General features: G+C 45.7%; 1 protein-coding gene across 6 annotated transcripts in view; it reads right to left on the bottom strand.

The window, feature by feature from the left end:
• NTRK3 (neurotrophic receptor tyrosine kinase 3) overlaps positions 1 to 20,903 on the bottom strand; it is a 212,321-nt gene that overhangs the window by 125,918 nt on the left and 65,500 nt on the right. For 5 of the 6 annotated variants that reach the window (XM_065641444.1, XM_065641445.1, XM_065641443.1 and 2 more), the window contains exons 8-11: positions 19,616 to 19,912; positions 16,053 to 16,076; positions 15,091 to 15,161; positions 13,238 to 13,340 (exon numbers count right to left, since the gene is read on the bottom strand). In XM_065641444.1, coding sequence (XP_065497516.1) covers positions 13,238 to 13,340; positions 15,091 to 15,161; positions 16,053 to 16,076; positions 19,616 to 19,912 — 495 coding nt within the window. The remainder of the gene's footprint in view (positions 1 to 13,237; positions 13,341 to 15,090; positions 15,162 to 16,052; positions 16,077 to 19,615; positions 19,913 to 20,903) is intronic. The other variant, XM_065641446.1, reaches the window with a different exon arrangement.

Raw genomic sequence — 20,903 nt, 5'->3', positions numbered from 1 at the left:
TTTATTGCCTCGTGATCTCTGTGCACACACACATGAACACACGCACTTGTGGTCTCCATGCACAAAGCACTCAGAGAGAGGAGTTTCCTTCTTCTCTACTTGCTTTGGTAAGGGTGACCTGCTGCATTGCCTCTCCCGCATCCCTCCACATCTTCATTCCTCCTCATCTTCCACCTGCAAACTTCACAACGCCTTTGCACGTTGTAAAGCACCACGCTGCCCAAAATGCGCTGCAGATAGTGATGGTGCAGGGGCCATAAATGTGTATTTATGTTATCAGTGATGGTGTGGGGGTAATGGTTTTAAAATACAGGAGGGGAGATTCAGACTAGATATGAGAAATAAATTTTTTACAGTGAGGGTGGTGAAACACAGGAACAGGTTGTTCAGAGAGGAGATAGATGCTGCATCCCTGGACATATTCAAGGTTGGACAGGACTCCGAGCAACCTGATCTGGGTGAAGATGTCCCTGCTCATTGCAGTGGGTCAAACTAGATGAGCTTTAAAGGTCCCTTCCAACCCAAACTACTCTATGATGAAGTTTTCAGAAGACACATGTGCCATAGAAGAGAGCTCGTAACTCCCAAAGCAAGCGGGGGTTTGTATGTACGTGCCAGCTTAGCAATGATATCTAAAAGTAAAATACTTGGAAATGGCTCCTGTGAAAACCTCTCAAGGGCTGAGTTCAAGACTCTGCTAAGAATGCTGTTAAAGTACCTGTAAGTTATCACAGATTTGCACAAAACCTGACAGCATTGAGAATCACATAATGGTTAAAAAAAAGTAAAACCTGATCCAGAGAAAATGTATAGATTTTTCCCAGTGGTTGGAAATGAGGATTTATCCTCAAAAGCACAGTTTCAGGCAGCACACTGCCTTCCCTGCCTGCATCCCGGAGGGTTTTGAAAGGCCAATATCAAAGCGGGTTGTTTCTACCATGGGTCAACAGGGCAACCAGGAATTTCAACTAAGGTACTTTTTGCAAAAAAGAGGGCTTACACAGTTCCTCTTTTAACAAAAAAGCAGAATGCTATTCCTTTTTGGCAGGTTAACAAAAAGCCTGCCCAAACAGCCGGTCCCAAAACCACCAGCTGAAACCCCAGCGATGCCCTGGCAGGAGCACACCCAAGTGAGACGTCCTTTGTCGAGACATCTCTAAACCAAATATAGATTCTGGCTTCTCTGTTGGGATGCATGTGAGAGGGAGCAACTTTTTTTGCTGTGACTTGATCACAGCAAGTTCAGCAGAACTTAAATCACTGCTTTTACCCATACATAACAAAAGGTAGGAAGGCGCCCTGCTTTACTTTTTCCGCTTCAGTTTTAATATGCCAGGGCGGAACACATGTGCTTTGCTGACGAGGGCTTTTGGCACACACTGACATCCCATTAACTCCCATATCATGTTAACAGACAGTAGCAGCCAAGAAGCACTACTTGAAATCTTTAAGCAGAGAGAATAAACCCAAATCACTCCTAAATAGACCAGTAGCATAATAAACTTAGAAAAGAAACATAGCAAAGACCATATGTTTTGTTATGAAGATCTAAATAACAATGTAAAAAAGGGGAGGAAAATCTAAAATCCAGCTGTCCTGCAGCAGTAGAGTGGAAGGGGATTTCTGCAGACACCCAGAAGTGAGATCAGGCTGTATCTAATTTCAGTTTCTACCATGACACTTCAGATGAAGGGAGATTGAGAGCAAACAGCAGATAGACAAATTAATACTCTTTAAAAAAAATGGAGTGAAGGAAAAAATGAAATAATGGTCCAAACAGCTAAGCAAAGTCCTACTGGAAAATTCAGCAATACTTCCCCTCTTGATCCCAACACACCAAGGGGAGAGACCTGCAGCAGCTGACAGCATGATACTTAGCAAAAGCACTCAGCAGCCCAAAAGGGATGAAGTCTCATTACCAGATGCTGCTACCAATTCAATTCTGAACAGAGAAGCTTGTCAAGAAGGCAGACGTACTGTAAATCTGTAAAGACTTTTCCCTTTATATGCACGTATATGCACACATATGCAGACAACTTGCATTCATTCTCCCAGCTGATGTGCAGAAAAAATTAATAAGCCTAACTTTGAATTTGTAGTAAAAAAAAAAAAATCAAAGGAAATATTAAGAAAAAAATTATTTAAGAGCCTCAATGATAGGCGAATCAAGAGGATGAAGCAGTTGGACTATAAAAACAAATCAAGCTGAACTACCCTCAATGCCTTATTTTTTCCTGACTGAATTACAAAATTAGTCAATGAAGGCTGTAATATATTTGGGCTTAGTAAAATATTTGATAGTATCTCAGAAAAAAATTTCCTTGAAAAATTAATTCAAACTGGCTTGGATATGAGCACTGTCATACAACAGAATTAATAATAACAGTAAATTTGATTTATGTGGCTCTTCCCTGCTAGTACTGATTTGGGTGGCACAAATATGGCAAAGTTTTAAGCCGGAGAGGCTCACCATGGGGACTGGTGTTAAAGCTGGGTTTATCTAATGTCTTTATTAATTATTTGGAAATGAAACAAGCCCACTGAATTAGCTGCATGTCTGTTTAGGGGACAGGGTGGGACTGTAATAATTTCTGAAAACCATCACTGATATGGTGGCTCAATGACTGAGAAGAGCTGGGTCCTTCTCACCTGCTCTGTGACCTCCTCGTAAGTTGAGTGACACCAAAAGCACAGAAAATTACACAGACAGCACATCCCTTAGCCAGCAAACACAGGCAGAAGAAAACCAAGATGCAAACATTAAAGAAAAACAAGTTTTGGAGATAAATCACCAATTCAGTGGGAGGCAGAAACCTGGAAAAGAGTCAATGTCCAAATGGGCTGGTGGTGACATCAGGCTGTGAATGGGTGATGAGCCTGTGAGGGAGCAGGACCATGTCCTGCACAGGGACATGTCCCCATCGAGCGCTGAGAGACCCTGCACCTCACACATCCTCCTGACAGCTTTCGGCAGCCGGTCCCGCAGTGTTTGCACCCCAGCAGGGGAAGGGGTGTCTGCCCTGCCGCGCTGCGCCAGAGCCCCTGACCGGCCACTCAGCCCTGCTGCAGCATCCCGCTGCTGTGTGCACAGAGAATTTACCGAAAACACAAGCTAAAGGAAACAAAGTCAGAGAAATCAATTAAGAAATCGATAACAATAAATATTGATCCTAGACCACTATTACCTCAAAATGATGGGGTTTTTCTTTCCTTTTGATAACATCAGACCTCTCTCTTTCATTTAAAAAAAAAGAAATCATAGCTTGCTAGGTGACACCACACTAATTATTACCCCCACATCAATCAGAAAAAGAGCACATTGTTGCTACGAGCACATTGTTGCTACAATCACTTTGGATAAAGACATGCTTTGCTAGTCCACATAAACCATGCATCTGCTGACTGAGGGAAAACTCCAGCTCTGTTTTCCTCTTCCCAAAGTGGGGCTGAAGCCAGAGCCCAGTGGAAGCACCGCAGCCCCTGGGCTGGATCCAGGAGCATCCCTGGATGCCACGAGTGGGTGCTGAGGGGCTCCTGAGCAAGAGGTGAGCAGATCCAGCTGGCAGCTCCCGCAAAGCCCCGGCAGCTGGGAGGAGAAGAGGCAGAAATCAGCTCGTCAGGATGGGGATGCGCATCCATGATCCATATCTCTGCACTGCATGGTGAGAAACGCATCTTAGCCCAAGGGCGGCAGCAGCTTTACCTTCCTCCCTGAGTGCCGGCTACACTTAGCGTAATAACTATTAAGCCCTGTCAGCAGATATGAAACCAATGGATGCAGCTCCACAGGCAAATGCTTCGAAAGCCGCCGAGACGCCCCTGCTCACAAGTTTTCATTATCCATCTGGAAAATTGTGGATGTCACAAGAGCTTTTAGAGCATCAAGATGAAATCGTCTTGTCAGCAACGAAAAGGCCAGTTCTGCCCTGCCCTAATCCCAGCAGCTGTCTCAGTGTCACAGGCTTCTGCACGGGAGGCTGGTGTTGTATCAGGACACCGATACTGGCAGTGACGGGGAGCCTCGCCAGCACGCCGCCCACCCCGGAGCTACCGCGGCACCGGCATCTCAGCCCATGCTGTGCAAATCTTACTCTGAAGGAAAACAATGTTTTTCCCTTCACGCTAATTCACAGCGTCTCATCTGACTCTTGACTGCTGTAGGCTGGGAAGAACTTGGAGCTTGTTGGGGAGGATGAAGCATGCCCTGGGACAGAGAGAAGATGGAGATGCAGGTTCTCTGGCACCAGCTCCTGCTATAGCTGGTTCAAGTGGAATGAGAAGCAAGCCAGGGTTTTAACCCAAAATTCAGGCAGATCCATCCACTTCCTCTGCCATATTTGTATGGTTCTTCACGCTCTGTGGTTTTTGAAGCTGTGGCACCACTTTGGCTTCGGTGGCAAAGGTAGATGTGGAAAAAACACCTTGCCAGAGATCGTGTTTCTCAGAGCTCTGATCAAAAATGGCTTTTTCCTTTTCTGTGGAGAAAATCCCTCACTGGCAACAAAGTGAGGTCTTTCAGCAAGATCAGAGGGTATCCAGCAGAACCACAAAACCACCCCAACACCAGGACATGTAGGATGCTGGGCTGCAGCATAAGGATCCTGATGTGAAACAGTTCCTTCCAGAAGAGGCTGGTAACTCCTGCAGATGTTGGTCTGTGGTGAAATAAAACAACGAAGAAAAACTTTTCTGCAGCTAGCAGGTTCTGGCAGATACAGTGAGCAAAGAGGCTGTGAGACACAGAAGATGGCCACGAGCACCAGCTCCGCGCTCTTGACCACCACAAGCTTGAGAGCAGAGGAGAAATCCAACCATATGGCCTTGTGTATGGAGCAGAGCACCCTGAAGGTTGATGACTGGGCTGGGGTGAGTTTTCATGCACTGAGTATCATTCCCAGCATGGACCTGGATCCACTTGGTGGCCCTCCATGCACTCTGATGGCAGCAGTATCTCATACACAGAGCCCAAAGGGAGACATGTGGCCAGTTTATGTGGCCATGGTCAATGAGATCTCATAGGTCCTTTTCCTGAACCACAAGCCCAGTTCACAGCAACAGAGCATTCCATTTTCTCTGTTCTCCTTCACCAGCCAGAGCCACAGCACCAACTGAAGACCACTGTCCCAAACAGAAGCTGGTTTATAACCCTGTCCCTCAGACACAAAATATGTGAATCCAAATGTGATTTACTCCTACTGTGCAGAAAATACTACCCAGCTGCCTTGTGTACAGGCATTATCTTCTGGTCCATTGACTTTTAATAGCATAGTTGCAGATAGAAATGAGATGCCTGAGCATCACATGGGGTTCTGCATCACTTCCACCTTCATCAACAGACACTAAATGCTGGTGCTGATGATGGAGTTTTTGAGGGCTGTCCAGGACACAGGCAAGCTTGTTATTGCACCACAAGAAATAGAAGTTGGAGATGGAAAAAGCCCATTAGATGATCAGATGCTCCAGTGCTCTCTACAATTTGCTTCCTCAGTGCTTCCACCAGTCAAAGCTTGAACAGCCCAACTGACGTTCCTTTATTCTGCAGTCTCCAAGTTTCTAGGCACTCCTTCAAGCACATTCATCCCAGGTCCAAAACCAAGCAGCACCATTTTTTTCCTTTTCTACATTTGCTGTCACAGCTCCCAAACACTTCTCTTGTCAATCCCACTGTTTAAATCACAGTTACCTGTCCCTTGACCAAAAGCAAAGCTCTGCTGCTCCAGGGTTTAAGGACAGTGTCAGATCTCAGCCTGACTGGCTAAACACTGTATAAATGAATGACAATCCTACAGCAAGTCACGAGGATGAAGAGGTGATGACCTCACCAAGGACATCCTCCCAGGGGACCATTTATCAGCATTAACAGTAGCAAAATCTTTTTCAAAGAATAATTGGACAACTACGGTACAGAGAAACTACAATTAAAATATTAATTAGAGGCCTTTGCTTCTTTCCACACTGCCCTGCACCTTATTAAAGCCACATCAAAGTTGACAGTTGTTTGGTTGTTGGCCGCTTTCAGAGAGGCACAGGAGAGAGTGCGCAGGATGTAAAGCTTGTAGAGATGATCTGGCTTCATCAGATTAATCACACTGGTTAAAAAAAATTGCCTGCCCTGCTGTTGTTATGTGGTACCTATTCTGGGGATAAACAGAATTACTCTGGCTCTGTGCTGTCAATCCAGCAGCTTTCACTAAGGCAAAGCCACGTGAAGACAGACACCATCAGACCAAGCAGTAGACAGAGGCTGGAGCTGCAGAGGCAAGGAGTTCACATCACACCGAATCACAGGTAAGATGAGGGTCACTGTGGCAGCTTTTGACACCACAATGTGAGAACCACTTGTGAAAGTTCATGATGAGACACCTGCAAACACACAACTGCCCCAGGCAAATGCTGACCATGCCAAGGGGCTGGTTTGGGGCAAGCGCAGCACCTGGGGGTCCAGCACCTGGCTGGGGACTGGAGAAAATAAGTGCACCTGCAAGCAAGGGAGGTCATGCATGGGAAGGAAGACCCTGCAGGAACATGGTATGAAGGAGGCTCAAGGCTTCTAGGGTCACCTGAAAACTACTGATATATATATATTTTTTTTTTTAACTGCTTTTAGTAGTTGCCTAAAATAGACACCTTGGTTTTGTAAAAGCAACTGAAATAGATAATGGCTGGTCAGTGCACTTCACATTGCCTTTATAAATAACCTAGTAATACTTCTGGGAGTGGGAAAATGGTTTATTTCTAGATCTAAATAAATCCTGATGTCTTGCTAACCATTTATGCTGCGGGGTCATTGTATGCATCTCTCCAGCCAAGGGTGGCTCCTTGCTCCTTCAGGCAGCATCAAGCAAGGCACCACTCCATCTTTCAAAGCTTTCCCTGAACTAACACTACACCTGGGACCAAAGGACAAGGGCTATCAGCATTAACTGACAGTGTGAGACACGATCAGCCTTTGGAGAGAGGAAAGGCAGAAGCAGGTGCCTTGTCACAGCACCCCAGGGGAAAGGTGGCATCTCTCAGGGTTCACCAAGCAGCCCAGGGCTGCAGAGCAGCTTTCTCTTGCTGCCACCATACTGGTTACAGACTGCACGGCTTAGCGGAGGATGAGGCAGTTATCACTTCCAAGAGCTTTATGCTTTATCACCTTGAAGGCGTTAAATAAATAAATAAATAGAACAGCTTGCACTTTAGCAGTGTATAAACAGGCATTTATAGAAAGAAGCCCCGGTGAAACCACATGCCCTTTCAATCCACTTTCTAGGCAAATAAAACCAAGTAAGATCGAGCACAAGTTGTATATCAAGTGGCTTTTCAAACAAACAGAAGGATACCAACAAGGAAAAGCCCCGACCTCCAACCATCCCACACGGTCTCTCTGCCCACGTGTTTCAGGGGGCTTAGCCCCTCGGCACCGCTGGGCTCTGCTCATCACACACCCGGGCTTAAAGAAAGCAATGGGCTCCCATTTCCAGTTCATTAACATGGCTCTCCATACATCCCTGAGATGCCGTGGTTAGCCGTGGCTTTTAATGTATGGCTGTTTCTCTCCCATAGCTATGCCACGCTGGTTGATATTACTTTGGTCTCTCCTTCTTCCTGCTCCCGCTACATGGCAGAGTCCCCAGAGGATGAAATGAAAGAGCCCTGATCACACATTTCTCCTGAGCAACTCACTCTTAAGGTGTAGGCTCTCCAAGCTGCAGAGTGTTTGTTCTTTCCTCTACAGCTGCAAAAAAATAATCAGAGAGAGAAAAACTACTCATGCATGATTACAGCCAGACTTGACTAAGGGAACATGGGTCAGAATTAGGCCTCATCTGAAAGGTAGGTCATAGCTTTTGCATATTATTTTTTTTCCCCTTTAAAGCTGCCGTAATAATTGCATGATGAAGTTGGAAAGAGAAAAAAAAAAAGAAAGAAAAAAACAAATCAACAAAAACAAAAAGCCAGGCACCCAAGATATCTTTGGAGGAGCTGGTCCTCTTGAATCAGAACCCTGGAACTGTTCTGCAATTGGCTCAGTGGACAGTTACCATCTGTTTATGGAAAAAAATGTTAATAACCCCCAATCATAATCAAATAGGCAACCACTTTACTTTAAGTACCTATTAACTAAGGTTAAATTACAATGGAACAGCTCTGCAAGTACTTCTGACATCCACATGCACATCAGCACTGCCAGCACTTTGATCGGGGTTATTAGAACAAATACCAAATGAACTGATAGTGATGCGATTCCTCAAACATTACAGAAAGCGTGGGCTGTATTTATTTACTGTTCTTTTCATTTTTTTCCCCACCTCCTTGTTGTTTCTGACTATTCAGAAAGAAAATATGTATATGCCTGTGTACAGACGTATGCAACACCCACCACAACAGACCCTGTGAAAGCCTGATCCCCTGTATTTTGTTTTCCTGTCCGAGGATGAGCTTTCACATGGATTCTCTGATGCCCAGAAAGGCTCGAGGCTTTTCCCTCAGTGGGGCATCACCCAAGCTATCAACCTCTATTTAGCCCCTGCTATTTCCAGGATGCCTACAAGGGCATCTCTAAGTCCTTCCTCACTCTCCTCTGGGTGGAACCAGCCAGCAGATACAAAAGCTGCCGCAGAGAAAGGGAAAAACCAGGCAGGCAGAGCTGGACACACATGCTTGCATGCACGCAGAGAGGCAGAATGACCACACGCCTTATTTCTTTAGGAAATCAGATTAAAAAGCAATCGACTCTTTGCCAAGCATAACCAAGTCTGAACCATTAGCTGGCACTGTCTCTACTCAAAGAAGAAAACCTCATTTGGAGAATGGAAGTAGTTTTTAATCTCAGAGCCTGGAAAATAGTTCATCTCAGCAAAACAACAACTGCTCTTGTTTCTGGATTTTCTCTAGCATCTTTCTTTCTGTATATCTGCAAATTCTTTTTTTTTTTGTAATTGTGCACCACCACATTATACAAATGTGCACAAGCACACATCCTTCATCCCAAGGCACTTCCAAATGTTATAAACAAGCAGAAGGAGCATATATTTCAGTCTATCAACTTAAGTATTTACATGGCCTCCATCACTGTGCCATCCAAACATTTTGTTAGTCTCAGGACTTCTCCATGTCATTATTGCTTCATGAAATTTCATTTTTGTTAGTCCCAGGACTTGCGCATGGCTTTTTTGTTGTATTGTGAAATTTCATTTCCTGTCATCTGCTAGGATTCAACTTTGATGGGAAGACTCATGTTTACGAGGCTTGCGGTGACAAGCCTGACCCCAGAAGGTGAGCTGTAAACCTTTCCACCTCCGTTGGGCAGTCGGGGAACACGGGACACCAGAGCAAGCGACAACTGAGCGCAGGATGCCAGACTCCCTGCTCCCATGTGGTCTATCCCACCTGTAAATCTCATTTCCCTGGGACACAGCAATACACCCTGACTCCCAATTCCTTGCTCTATTAGGTCCTGTTCTTCCCACAAGGCTTTAAAAAGCATCTCAGCTCCCCCTGGACACATTACCCTTTAGCAAATAGTTGCAGCCCATGCTTGAGCCTTCAGTGTTGCTCAGTTTTCACCTTCACTTTTCCCAGTGGTTTCCCCTCCACTGCCCCTATGTTGCCCATGTAACGCCACATTTCACAAAAAGCCACTTCGTTTGCCATTCTCCTGCTCCCTCCAACACCCTGCTCCAGTGATCCCCCAGCCGCTTCAGCCCACCCTTCTCTCCCCCCAGCTACAGGAGCCAAAGTCAACAGGCGGCCAGAAAGGGGGTCTGACCTTCTCCACCCCCTGTTATGAATGTTCTCTCTGGAGGGAGCAGGGAAAGGCGAAGGGGATGGCACGGAGCCAGCCTCCGCAAGCTCAGCCGAGGGACGCCAAGGAGCTGGGAGCACAGCATGTCACAGCCCCTTTCACAAGGAGCTTTTGTTGATGCCACCGCTCCGGCCTGCCGACTGAGCGCTTGGCAGCGCAGGCTTTTCCGCCGCTTGCCTGCTGGCTGGATCAGTAACCGGGTCATAACCAGAGTGGCAGCTCTGCCAGGACTCTCGTGCAATGCTCCCAGGGTGCGCTACCAGCCAGGAGAGGACAAATGTGGACACGCCATCCTCTCCTAGTCCTCCCCCAGCACATGTGCCCTGAGACGCAGTGACTTTCTTTTCAGCAAAAGCTGGACACTTGGCAGTCCATTAATCTGCTTTTAAGCCTGGTGGGTAACCCAGCAGTCTGGCCCAAGGGGACTTTCCAGCCCAATGTGACATCCAACCTTGTCATTCTAAGTCCACCTCTCCACAAGATAAACCATCTGCTCAGTGCTAGAAGCCACAGAAGGAAAAAGATGTGCTCAGAGAGACTCACGAGGTGCTTTGGGTAACGTGTCCAACACGAGCACACAATGTTCTGCGTCCATGACAAAAAACAACAGGAAAAACCTGCTCCTGAAGGCCTGCCAAGCTGGGATTTCAACAACAAGTGGCAACATATCAGCTGGCGACGAACAGCTCCTGATTCAGGGAGTGATGCACTTTCCCAAAAAGACTCAGGGTTTGGATTTTTGTTCTTAATAAATGATAACATGATGGATGCTGCACAGGATGGCTCCTGCCCAAGAATTAACAGATAATGAGGGACCCAGAGGAAAGTGCCGGCTAAAGGAGATTTGGAGGTTGTTGCCAGCTGCACTGTCCTGTACCAGGTGTCAGAATAAGGTAGGACCTGTTTGCGAGACCCTGGAAGAGCAGCTCAGTACTGCTTAGTTTAAGTGATTTGACAATTTGGACAAAGTCATCACTTCATGAGCAGAAAACGTCCAGGGAAGAGGAAAGGAACAGCAGCCTGTTAGTGGAGCGAAAGAGGAGACACCAGGGAAAGACACATCAAGCACAAACACAAGCTTCAAGGTATCTTTGCCACTTTGGGACCAACTGCAACAGCTCAGCTGAGACCCTAAAGCAACCAAAGGAGAGAGTAAAGCTCTGGACTCACAGACCTGCAGAGCAGCAAGGAAAGAAAGTTTAGAAACTGCATTTTGGAAAGCTTGCAGGGGACTGTGACATTTCTTGAGGGGGTGAGAAATAAATTAGCTACAGCTGCCAGGGCAGGCCATAGCCAGGGTACCAGCAAGCACCCCAGCCACTGCAGGTGAGTGGAAGAGTTGCCTTTGTGTTGTGGATGCAAGTGGTGAGGTTCAGGTAGAATGCCTGATGCAAAGGAGGGAGATCCAGGCTAAAGATGCAAAGCCTGGTGGTGTGGCAGTTGACAGTGATGCTATGGCTAAAGAAAAAAGTGTAGGCAGAGACATCAGGGAAAAGCAGGAGGCTCAAAGCAAGTAAGGCCATATTCTAGGGAGACTGTCCACAGGGGAGGAGGCTCTGCAGCTTCCAACAGGGAACAGAGCTTAGGCAGAATGAGTAGGCTGCCCATGGTGGTGCTTGTGACATCTGTGACTTAATAAAGAGCTATCTCTCTGGTTCTAAATGTGTATTTAATTTCTGTCAACTCCATCTCTCCAAGGCATGTCATGAAAAAAACTTTTAGAAACTCTACAGGGTTGTGGTTTCATACCAGAGTTGGAAGAAATACCGCATGGTGAGGAGGACAGCAGGCTTTTCTGGCTAAACCTTTTAGCCTTCCAAAAACTGCAGACATAAAGGCACATCAACTGCATCCCTCTGGTTTCCAGGAATTCAGAATATGCAGTAACGCACTTATCCAAACACCTCTGAACACGTACACACATCTGTTCACCGAGACTGGTTACTTACATAAGGTTCACTTCCCTTTGATTCTTCTATTAGGGTCAGAAGTTACTTTTCCTTTTTATATTTGTACCTCTAGGCCCCATCAGTGGCAAAGGCCCAAGCACTTCCAAAGTGTTCTGACACATCTCTCCAGAAGGCACGTAACATCATCCCAGTTTTACAGATGGGGAAATTAAAGCAGAGACAGAGGTTAAGACAGCTAATTGCCGATGGACACTAAGTGAGTCAGTAGAAGAGCTGGGAATTGATCCCAGGAACTGTGTTTTCTATTTCTCTACTCCACCCACCAGTCAGTATACCCTAACAGATGGTTCTTATCATTGGACATACGGACTAAATATTGCTAAGTTGGTGTAGAAGATTTGCTATTTAATTAAATGTCCTGTCTTCCATCTCCATAGGATGCATAGGGGAAACTCCAGCCAGAATCCCATCTGGACCCACTCAGGAAATGTCTTTGTAAAGCAAACAAAGCCCTAGAAATGTTCCCAAACCCATCAACCTGCCCTGCAATGCAGAACCCAGCAAGGCCAGGAAATAGGCTGCAACTCAGGAGCCTTGGAAGAAGCCCATGTTTGTCGAAGTCTGGCTTCAAATGGTGTATGTATGAGCCACCAATTAGGCTGGGAACTACTTTGTCATGTGAAGGCTCTTCCTCCAGCCTCCACTGGGCACCACCAACGCTGCCCAACTGGAGATATCAGCAGAGTCACAAAAAGCAGATGGCACAGAGTCATTCTACTTTCTCCTGGCATTGGCTCTGTCACATCACAGTGCTGGTGAGACAGAGACCAGTTCTGCCTGGTAAACATCAGATGCCTTCCTGCTTTCTGTAACTACCAAGGACACTTGAAATAGCTCCTAAAGTGGTTATTCACGACACAGAGGAGGAAGCCTTCCAACACAGAGGCAGCAGAAAGAGACCTTCCACGTTGCTGAAAGACAGGTCAGCAATTGCTTTCCCAGCACGGACATTACAAACTTACAGCAGTGTCTCGGTCCCCATTCACAGACAGGCAAGGAATGGGTGCACCTGCCTTTCCAACAGGACCCAAACCAATTTCACATCCTCCTGTTCCCCCCTCACACCCTGCGCTCTGCACCCAGTGTGACACAAGGGGAAACCCAGGTGTCACCAGGTCTGCAGATTAAGATCTCATCCAAGAACATGCTGTCCTGAGTACAACTCCCTCAATACATGGCTGGAGGGAATAGGCTCAAAGCTCTTCTGGGCAACCTGTAGATGCAGTTATGTACTGATAAATAAAATCCACACGTATTTCTGCCCAGCAGGAGCACATACAGGTGAGAACCATCAGTCTGTACATCTCCATTACTCTTTCAACAAACAGAAGTGGGCTGGACAATGTTCTCTTCAGCAGGCTTTGCCCCAATACTGACAATGTAGGAACAAAACCACACCACCTTTCTACACGTGCTACGAGAGCTGGGCAATCCTGGAAGGTGCCTCCTGCTAGAGGAAAGCGACTGCACCTACCTTTCATCCCAAACTTGGACCGCCGGCCATACTTGTTGATCATAATAAAAAGGACGACCAAAAGGACACAAGCAAAAGCTGCCAGCCCAACCGCTATGGAAACCTGAAAAGAAAAAGCCATAGAATCAAGACAGAGGAATTTAGGAGTCTAGATTGGAGCTACAGCACCTCCTTGCCCAGTTAACCTTTCTTCAGGCTCATACCATCTGCTGCAGCCCTGTGGACATCAGCTGTAGAGGAAAAAAAACAGTGAAAGCAAAGGGCTCTGGAAGCATCACCAGCTGTTTGCAGGACTGGGAGGTTTGGGATCTCCCTGTCAGCACCAGTTGTCCCCAGCCTCTCACTCCACACATCTGCAGGGAAGGAGAATCTCTGCTCCAATGTCTGGGCTGTCCCTCCACTGCACCACATCATGAGCCTCCATTTGTGACATCACCACTGCGCCATGACGTCACAACAGTAAAGCTGTACTAACCCAAGCTGGGAACACACAGGAGCAGCAGAAAATTATTTAGAAAGACCAACTCTGCCTCCGTCCAAACATCCCTCAGGACAAAGAATGAGGGAAAATAACACACCACAAAAAGAAAACAGAAGAAATTAAATAGAATTGTGTTTTTTTCCCAAAAGCATTTGGTTTTTCTAAAGCTTCTAATAGTTCTCTGTTTATTATAAGTAGTAAATATTTATACCATAACACTATCCAAAGTCCTTCAATGGAACTGTAGTTCCACTGTATCAGTGTACATGCGGAGGAAAGAAAACCTCCTTGCCCTAAAGGGTTTACAGTCTCAGGCTTATTTTAATATTTATGAATATTTATGCCTTCAAGTCTTTGCTCAAGATACTTTTATTGCATTGATGTAAACAACAATTTCTTTGGCACTTGTCCAATTGTTCTCCTGTACTAGGTCTTGTGATGCATTTTGACTTTGTTTCCTTTTACAAAACTGTATTCTGCTATAAAAGAAAATACATCATTTAACCAAGAAAATGTAATTTCATTTTTCAATCCTTTTCCCTGCCCTTGATACATTAGCTACGATATTTTTAAATTTTTTATTTTACCGCACTCTATTTTCATCCCCTAGCTTGTTTTCTGTGCTTTATATTTAATAATCGGTGCACATTATTACTCCAGTCTCACTGTTCAAAGCTTTCACTTCAGTTATAGAACATTTTCAATTGGATGAGAGCTGAAAGTAAGCTGAATTGAGTTTTTTTCATTCTGTTAACACCTGGTAGATTTCAAGATCTTAAAACTTTCACAGAATTAGAGCAATTGTGTAACATGTTATTTGTTTTCCCCCCAATACTTATACACAATGTTTTTTGCTTTTTATACCTGGATTCTGTAGGAGAAAGACAATGCTGAGATTGGATAAGCCATAGGCTTTGTTTCTTTCTTCATTTTTGGTATGCCCTGCAGAGCAGGAGAGAGGGCAAACTGGCACTGACAAAATTGAACCAAGCTAAATCCGAGTCCCTTCGCAGGGCTAAACTTAACAGCTCAATAACAGCACGAAACACATGATTGCTTGTTGGTTTGTTCTCTGGGTGCTGCTTTTTTAGAGTGAGAATTTCTGACCCTGCCAGCAGCAACTTCACAGGATGCCTTATTTTCAAAGAGCTGCCTGGTTCTACACTGCAGACCCAAGAGGATCAGATGGCTCATGTCAGTATTTTACTTGCCTGACACAAGCCACAAAATCCTTCTGATTGTTGTCTTGAGTCATAAAGGGAGAGATTTTTCCTTGCAAAAATCTCAAGACAGCACAGGAACGTAAATACTGAGTCACCAATAAAAAGAAATGCACGTAGAACAGTTCTGTAGTGAAGAGGACAGGACTCACCCCAAAAGTGTCCTCCTCTGGTTTGTGGGTCACAGTGATCGGTGGGGTGGGACTCACTTCATAATCGCCAACTGAAACCAAAACACCAAAGACAGCAGATTCAACGTGGCTGCCATGGGACTCCCAAGGCCCCAGCACGTCCCCAATGGCAGCGCCTGACCTAACAAGATCCAGGTCACCCCTAACAGAGACTGAAGCTTCTTTCAGAAGGCACCAAAATCAGCCATCAGGGAGTTCCCTGTGCACATGAGCAGAGAAAACACAGACCAGGTCAACACTGATGTCCCTCCAGCCTTACAAATGCAAAACGTTTGGGTGTGTGGTGTCCTTAGGTGGGTGGCCTCCAACACTGAGCCATCTCCTAGAGTTTTCAGAAATCTATTGGGCTAAGTAGGGTTAAAACATGAGACTGACTCCAGCAGAACTTGATCCAAAGAATCAATTACTTGGATGCTTGGGGTTTCTGGTTTTTTTTTTTTTTTTTGGTGGGGGGATGTGAGGGAAGAAATAATCTGTGGAGGAAACACTACAAAAGTTGAGTCCTGCTTCTCATCCCAGTCCACACTAGAGAGCATGTTGTAAATGGGCCATGACACACAAATGCTTTTGGGATTGGCCAGCCTGCATCTAGTTGAGACCCCTTCTCCTACACCACAACCCAGCTGGTTAGAGCTTTGGTGATATTTGTCTCCAGTCCTGCCATTTAGGACCACAAAGACTGTCATTTTCACTATAGGACCTTCTTCAAGATGTCACTAAAAGGAAATGAGCATCTCCTGGGCTCTAGAGACTGTTCAGCTCATCAGAAGCTCCCCAGTCATCTTGCTCATGCATGGGGGCACCAGAGCTTTGTGCAGCCTCTATCAATTTCCTTTTGGGTTCCTGATTTTTTCCTCCAGGAGCACTTAAGTCACAGAGGGGCAGGGGAAACCACAACACCCAAAGGGCAAGGAGACACTTACTTGAGACAAAGTTGTCCGTACTTTCTGTGGAAAGGACAAAGAGAGAAGCAAGACAGTTAGCAGCATAGCAAAGGGAGAGTGGTCTCATTCCCAGCCTGCCTCAGACATACTCCACCACCTCAAAGAGCCCAGGAAACCAAAAGATTTCATATTTTCTCCTGCATGGGCAACTGTAACTGGAAATTGCTGCACATGTGCCAGCAGGACATGCTGGAGGACACAGAGGTAACAGTGAGCAGCTGAAACAGGAGAGGAGGGATGCTACTGCTGAAACAGAGAACAATTACCAGTACCCTGTACAGGGAGACTCTTGAATGGTCATTAAACAACCTTGCTTACAGCAGGAGAGCAAAGGTCAACAGAAGCAGATTTTGCCCAGGGGGAAAGTCCTACAGGGACATGGATGAGCTCCCAGGAAGGAGAGTCCACCTTGAAGCAGGAGGTTAGAGACCTCCTCTGGGCTCCCTCCATAGCCTGCTGAACCACTCGTGAAAGCTGATGGCATCTGAACCAGACATGGAGGCTGTAGCTGTCCTAGAGCTGCCTCTCTCCCCAGCTGTCAGCCCCTCCACTGCTCCAGTCTATTCAGTAAAGCTCTTTCAGCTCCGAAGGCAGCTGAGGCCTCAGATGATGAGGTCTAAAGCTCTTGGTGACACTCAGTTTACATAGCATGAGAGCAACGTCAGCTTTCAATTCATTTGCCCACGTAAGAAATTGAGCCCGATATTAACTGGAGTTTACACAGCTTTGCTGGCAGAGGGCTCCTGGAAGGATGCTGAAACGTTCATGTTGAAGTACAGGCGAGGTTTGGAAGGGAAGCATAAAACAATCCCCGGGTGACAAACGCAGCTTTCCAAACCCAGGGAAAAAAACCTGAAAAAATATTTTTGTTTCAAGTCAAGCAGAAGAATATCTTTCCTTGGCTTTCTCTAGCAAGAGGAGAAAAAAACCCAACCAAACAAAAAAAAAAAAACCAACCAAACAAACAAACACACACACACCACAACACCAACCACCACACAAAGAAAAAAAACCAAAAACCAAAACAAAACAAAAACCAAAAAAAAAAAAAAAAACCACCAAAAAAACAAAAAAAAAAAGGAAGAAATATTTCATTCAGAGACTCTTTTTTTCCTATTAAAAGAGTCTAATCATAAAACTCTTCTGCTTCTACATATTCCCCTTTCCATTCTTCTCTGCTGGACTAAGCAAATTCAACAGAAACCCACACAAAGTTTTTCCCACTAAACCCTATTTTTCAAAGCATAAAACATAGCCAAGAAATTTCAGCCAACTTGAGTTCTGTGAGAAGTTCCCAAAGAACTGAACACTCATCAAGGGGAGGCAGTAGGTACATTAACCTATGTGGATTAAATACGGAGACAGTAGCCTACGGTAGAGACACCAGTAACAACATGCAATGAGATTTTTATCAGGAGATGACACAAACGTGTCCTGGGAGCCGCTGTCCTGGCTCCTGAAGCCACAACATCGCAGAGAACTGGGATATGGCATGGGGTGCACCTCCCAGCTGCTGTCCGGGTTCTAACAGCACCTTCCCCCTCCCCAACCTGGGAAGCACAATCTGGCACCAAGACGACCAGGTTTTCTAAAAACACATGGTCACAGGTCCTTTTCTATGCTGATAGGAAGTTTTCCAGGCATTACACTTCCATTAATTAAGACTAATTAATCTCCTCCTGGGTAGTGGCAGCAAAAACCTTGCACGTGTGAATAGCTATAGGCAATAAGCTTCTTGAATGAACCACATTGGGGAAACCTTCCATTTGTGGCATTTTCTAGAGAAATCTGCCTTCAAATAGGAAATTATAAATGTCAGCTGCATCAAGTGTTAATGTCAGCTGTGGCAGTGGACGAAGCAACAAACTTCAAGGAAAGTAAATTATATCCTGCATTGGGCTGACAGGGTCTGCCAGGGTGAGGAACGGCTTGGGACTTCGGATCAGAAGAAATAAAAGAAATGGGTCAGTTCTTGCTGAGAGATGGTTTGGGGTCTGTAAATACTCCACACCAACAACACATACAAGGCGTGGGTGAAGATGCACTCGCGAGGGCAATATTTTACATACATTTCACACAAATGGGTTCTCCCAGAGCCTTTGACAAAAGTGGCTCTTCAAACATCAACGTGCCTTCCCACATCACAGCAGAGCTCAGATCCATTTCCAAAATCAGCTCTCCGAAACAGCAGATCTGCCCCCTTTTCTGGAGGTCCAGCACCTACTTAAGAGCTGTTCCCATTTCACAGATGGGGAAATGGAGTCACAAAGGTGGGACCTGACAGAGTTGAGACTGCAAACCTGTACCTCTCTGCACCCACCTACATTTGATAAGCTGCTCTTCTGTCTCAACAGCAGGAAACATAAATAGGTCAGATAGCCAAACACAGCATCATTCTTGAAGCCTGAATGTAAGTTTTCCCATCCATATCAGCTCATTTGTTCGATTGTCAGATCTTCAAGGCAGAGATCTGGGGTTGCACTTACGATATTTGACCTGAAGGAAAACTCTGTGTACATATATGGTGTGATATAAATAATAAATGAGAGTTCCATTGGTATTTTTCTATATTTAGCAAACGCCCTATTTTACTGGATTTTCTTGGGCTGTAGGGGCCAATTTAGAGCTGTCACTTTCTCATGGCATCATTCCTGAAGGCAGCAGCATGCACAGATCTTAACTCCATGATGGCCAGCATGGTGTCACAACGACAGAGCAGGCCAAACCCTCCATGCTCCTATAGAGCAGACAAATCACCACAAAAGTCTCTAAAGTCTCTACTGCACTCCTCAGAGCTGAATCTTCACATCCTCAAATCTTTCATTTGGTTGGTTGGGTTTGTGTTGGGTTTTTTTTCAGTTAAGCCCTGAATCACTAGGGAGTACATCAGGGAATTCTAAACAATCAGTTAAGAAATCCCAAACTGATGCAAAGCGACTAATTGAGCCGTCGCATCTTTTGTAGACCTGTCATCCTGGAATTGCACATGTCATATTTAGAAAGAAAACAATCCTGACGCTGCTGCATCCAGCTATAATAATTTCAAACGCAAGCTAGAAGAAAAAAAAGAGAAGAGCCGCATCACTTTGAAGGGCTTTCCTTTCTTTAGTTTATAACTAGCAACCACATAGAAGAATATTTTCCCTGAAAAAACGGGGCAATCTCTATGGTGCACCCCAGAGGAGATTAAAAATAATTGACCAAACTTGCATTCTATTCACATTGAAATCCCTGAAGATCTTAAAAAAAAAAAACCCACACAACAACAACGAAACACACACTGCAGAATATATTACACAATCAAAATATCTAAACCAGTTAGTCTCTCTGCATTAAAGAGCTGTTATGACACCAAAGCACACTTGAGTAGGAAATCACATCAGTCAGAAGAAGCCTCCAGAGGTCACGCCTTCCAACCTGCTGCTCAGACAAAGCCCAACTTGGGTTGTCAAGGCCTTCTCTAGATGCAATGATTACTGGTGGGACCATAGTAAGACCTTTGGACTTCAAACAACACTAATGTGATAAACTGAATATCCTACCTGGAAAGGGCTTTTCAAGGAAATGTCCTTTGATGGTTTGGTTGGCTGAGCCCAGCTGGTTGGTGGCCACAATCGTGTAGTTGCCATTGTTGTAGTGAGTGGGTTTGTTGAAGAGCAGGCAACCCTCAGACACTTCCCCTTGTTGGTAAAACTCCATGTGGATGATCTCTGTCTCCCGGAGGACCTGGCCGTTGTGCAGCCAGTGAAGGGTGGGAGCTGGGTTCCCATGCACCGCAAACGCAATGCAGTGCTCCAGGTGTAGCACCGGCTCCTCCAGAGTTAGGATGCGAGGGGGATCTGGCAGAGAGAAACACGGCAGGCTCACAGCACACCTCCACCCACATCATGTCTCTGTGCACCATGGAAATTGAGATTATTGAAAATGCAGCCTCTAAAAACCCTGGGTTTTGTACTCTTCCCATGGATGTCTGCAAAGAAGCAGCGCTAAGCCACAGGAACCATTCCACACTCCCCAGAAGGAAGATCTGAACCACAGCCAGCTCTCTTGGGCTTGTGAACATGGGGTACAAATTAATGACAGGGATGGTCCTTTTGCCAGCCCAGAAAACAATTAAGCTTGGAGTTGCCCTGTCTACACACTTACTGCTGCTCTCCTTCCCTCAAGGGATGATGGGGAGGCTGCCTGTCCCCATTAAGGAGGACACTGCGACATAGCACCGTTACATTACACATGTGCAAGGTGGCCCTTGAGGGCTCTCCAGTCACACTGAGCAATTTGGGATTGCATGGCTGTGGAAGCAAACATCCCTCAGCGACTGCCTGTCCTTGGAGGTTTTGACTGCCTGAATATCTCGAAGGAGTTCCTACCTGCCAAACACTCTCCAGGGGTGTTTTAATTAAAGGGAATAGAGTGGGAGAGGGAAAAGAAAAGCAGAGATTCCACCTGCAATTTATTACATATGCATTGTTTTCCCCCCAGGACTCCCAAAAATTCAAATGTCGCCCTGCCATCACTTCTGAAACCCCATTTACAACGCCTACATGTAAGGTCCCAAACCTCAAGGCTGGCAAGGTCTGAACTAGGAAAACAGTTTTGTGCAAATACAAAAGACACGAAAAGATGTAGGTCTTCCCTAAAACTCTCCTTTTCCTGGTAGCATCCAGCTGCAAAGACAGTTATGAGGCATTTGCAGGGAACAAACAATGCACCAATTTTGACCCACCTTTTGGAAAAAAGAGTATTTTCAGGCAGTGGAGGTGGTAGAAAAAGGTGCAGAGCTGGTTGGAACTGAGCAAAATTCTCCCACTGGCACCCACCTACCCTGAA

This window comes from Caloenas nicobarica, chromosome 10, assembly GCF_036013445.1.
Source record: "Caloenas nicobarica isolate bCalNic1 chromosome 10, bCalNic1.hap1, whole genome shotgun sequence".
Lineage (NCBI taxonomy): Eukaryota > Metazoa > Chordata > Aves > Columbiformes > Columbidae > Caloenas > Caloenas nicobarica.
Note: the sequence above shows the minus strand (reverse complement) of the source record. Positions and strands in the feature narration are given on the sequence as shown.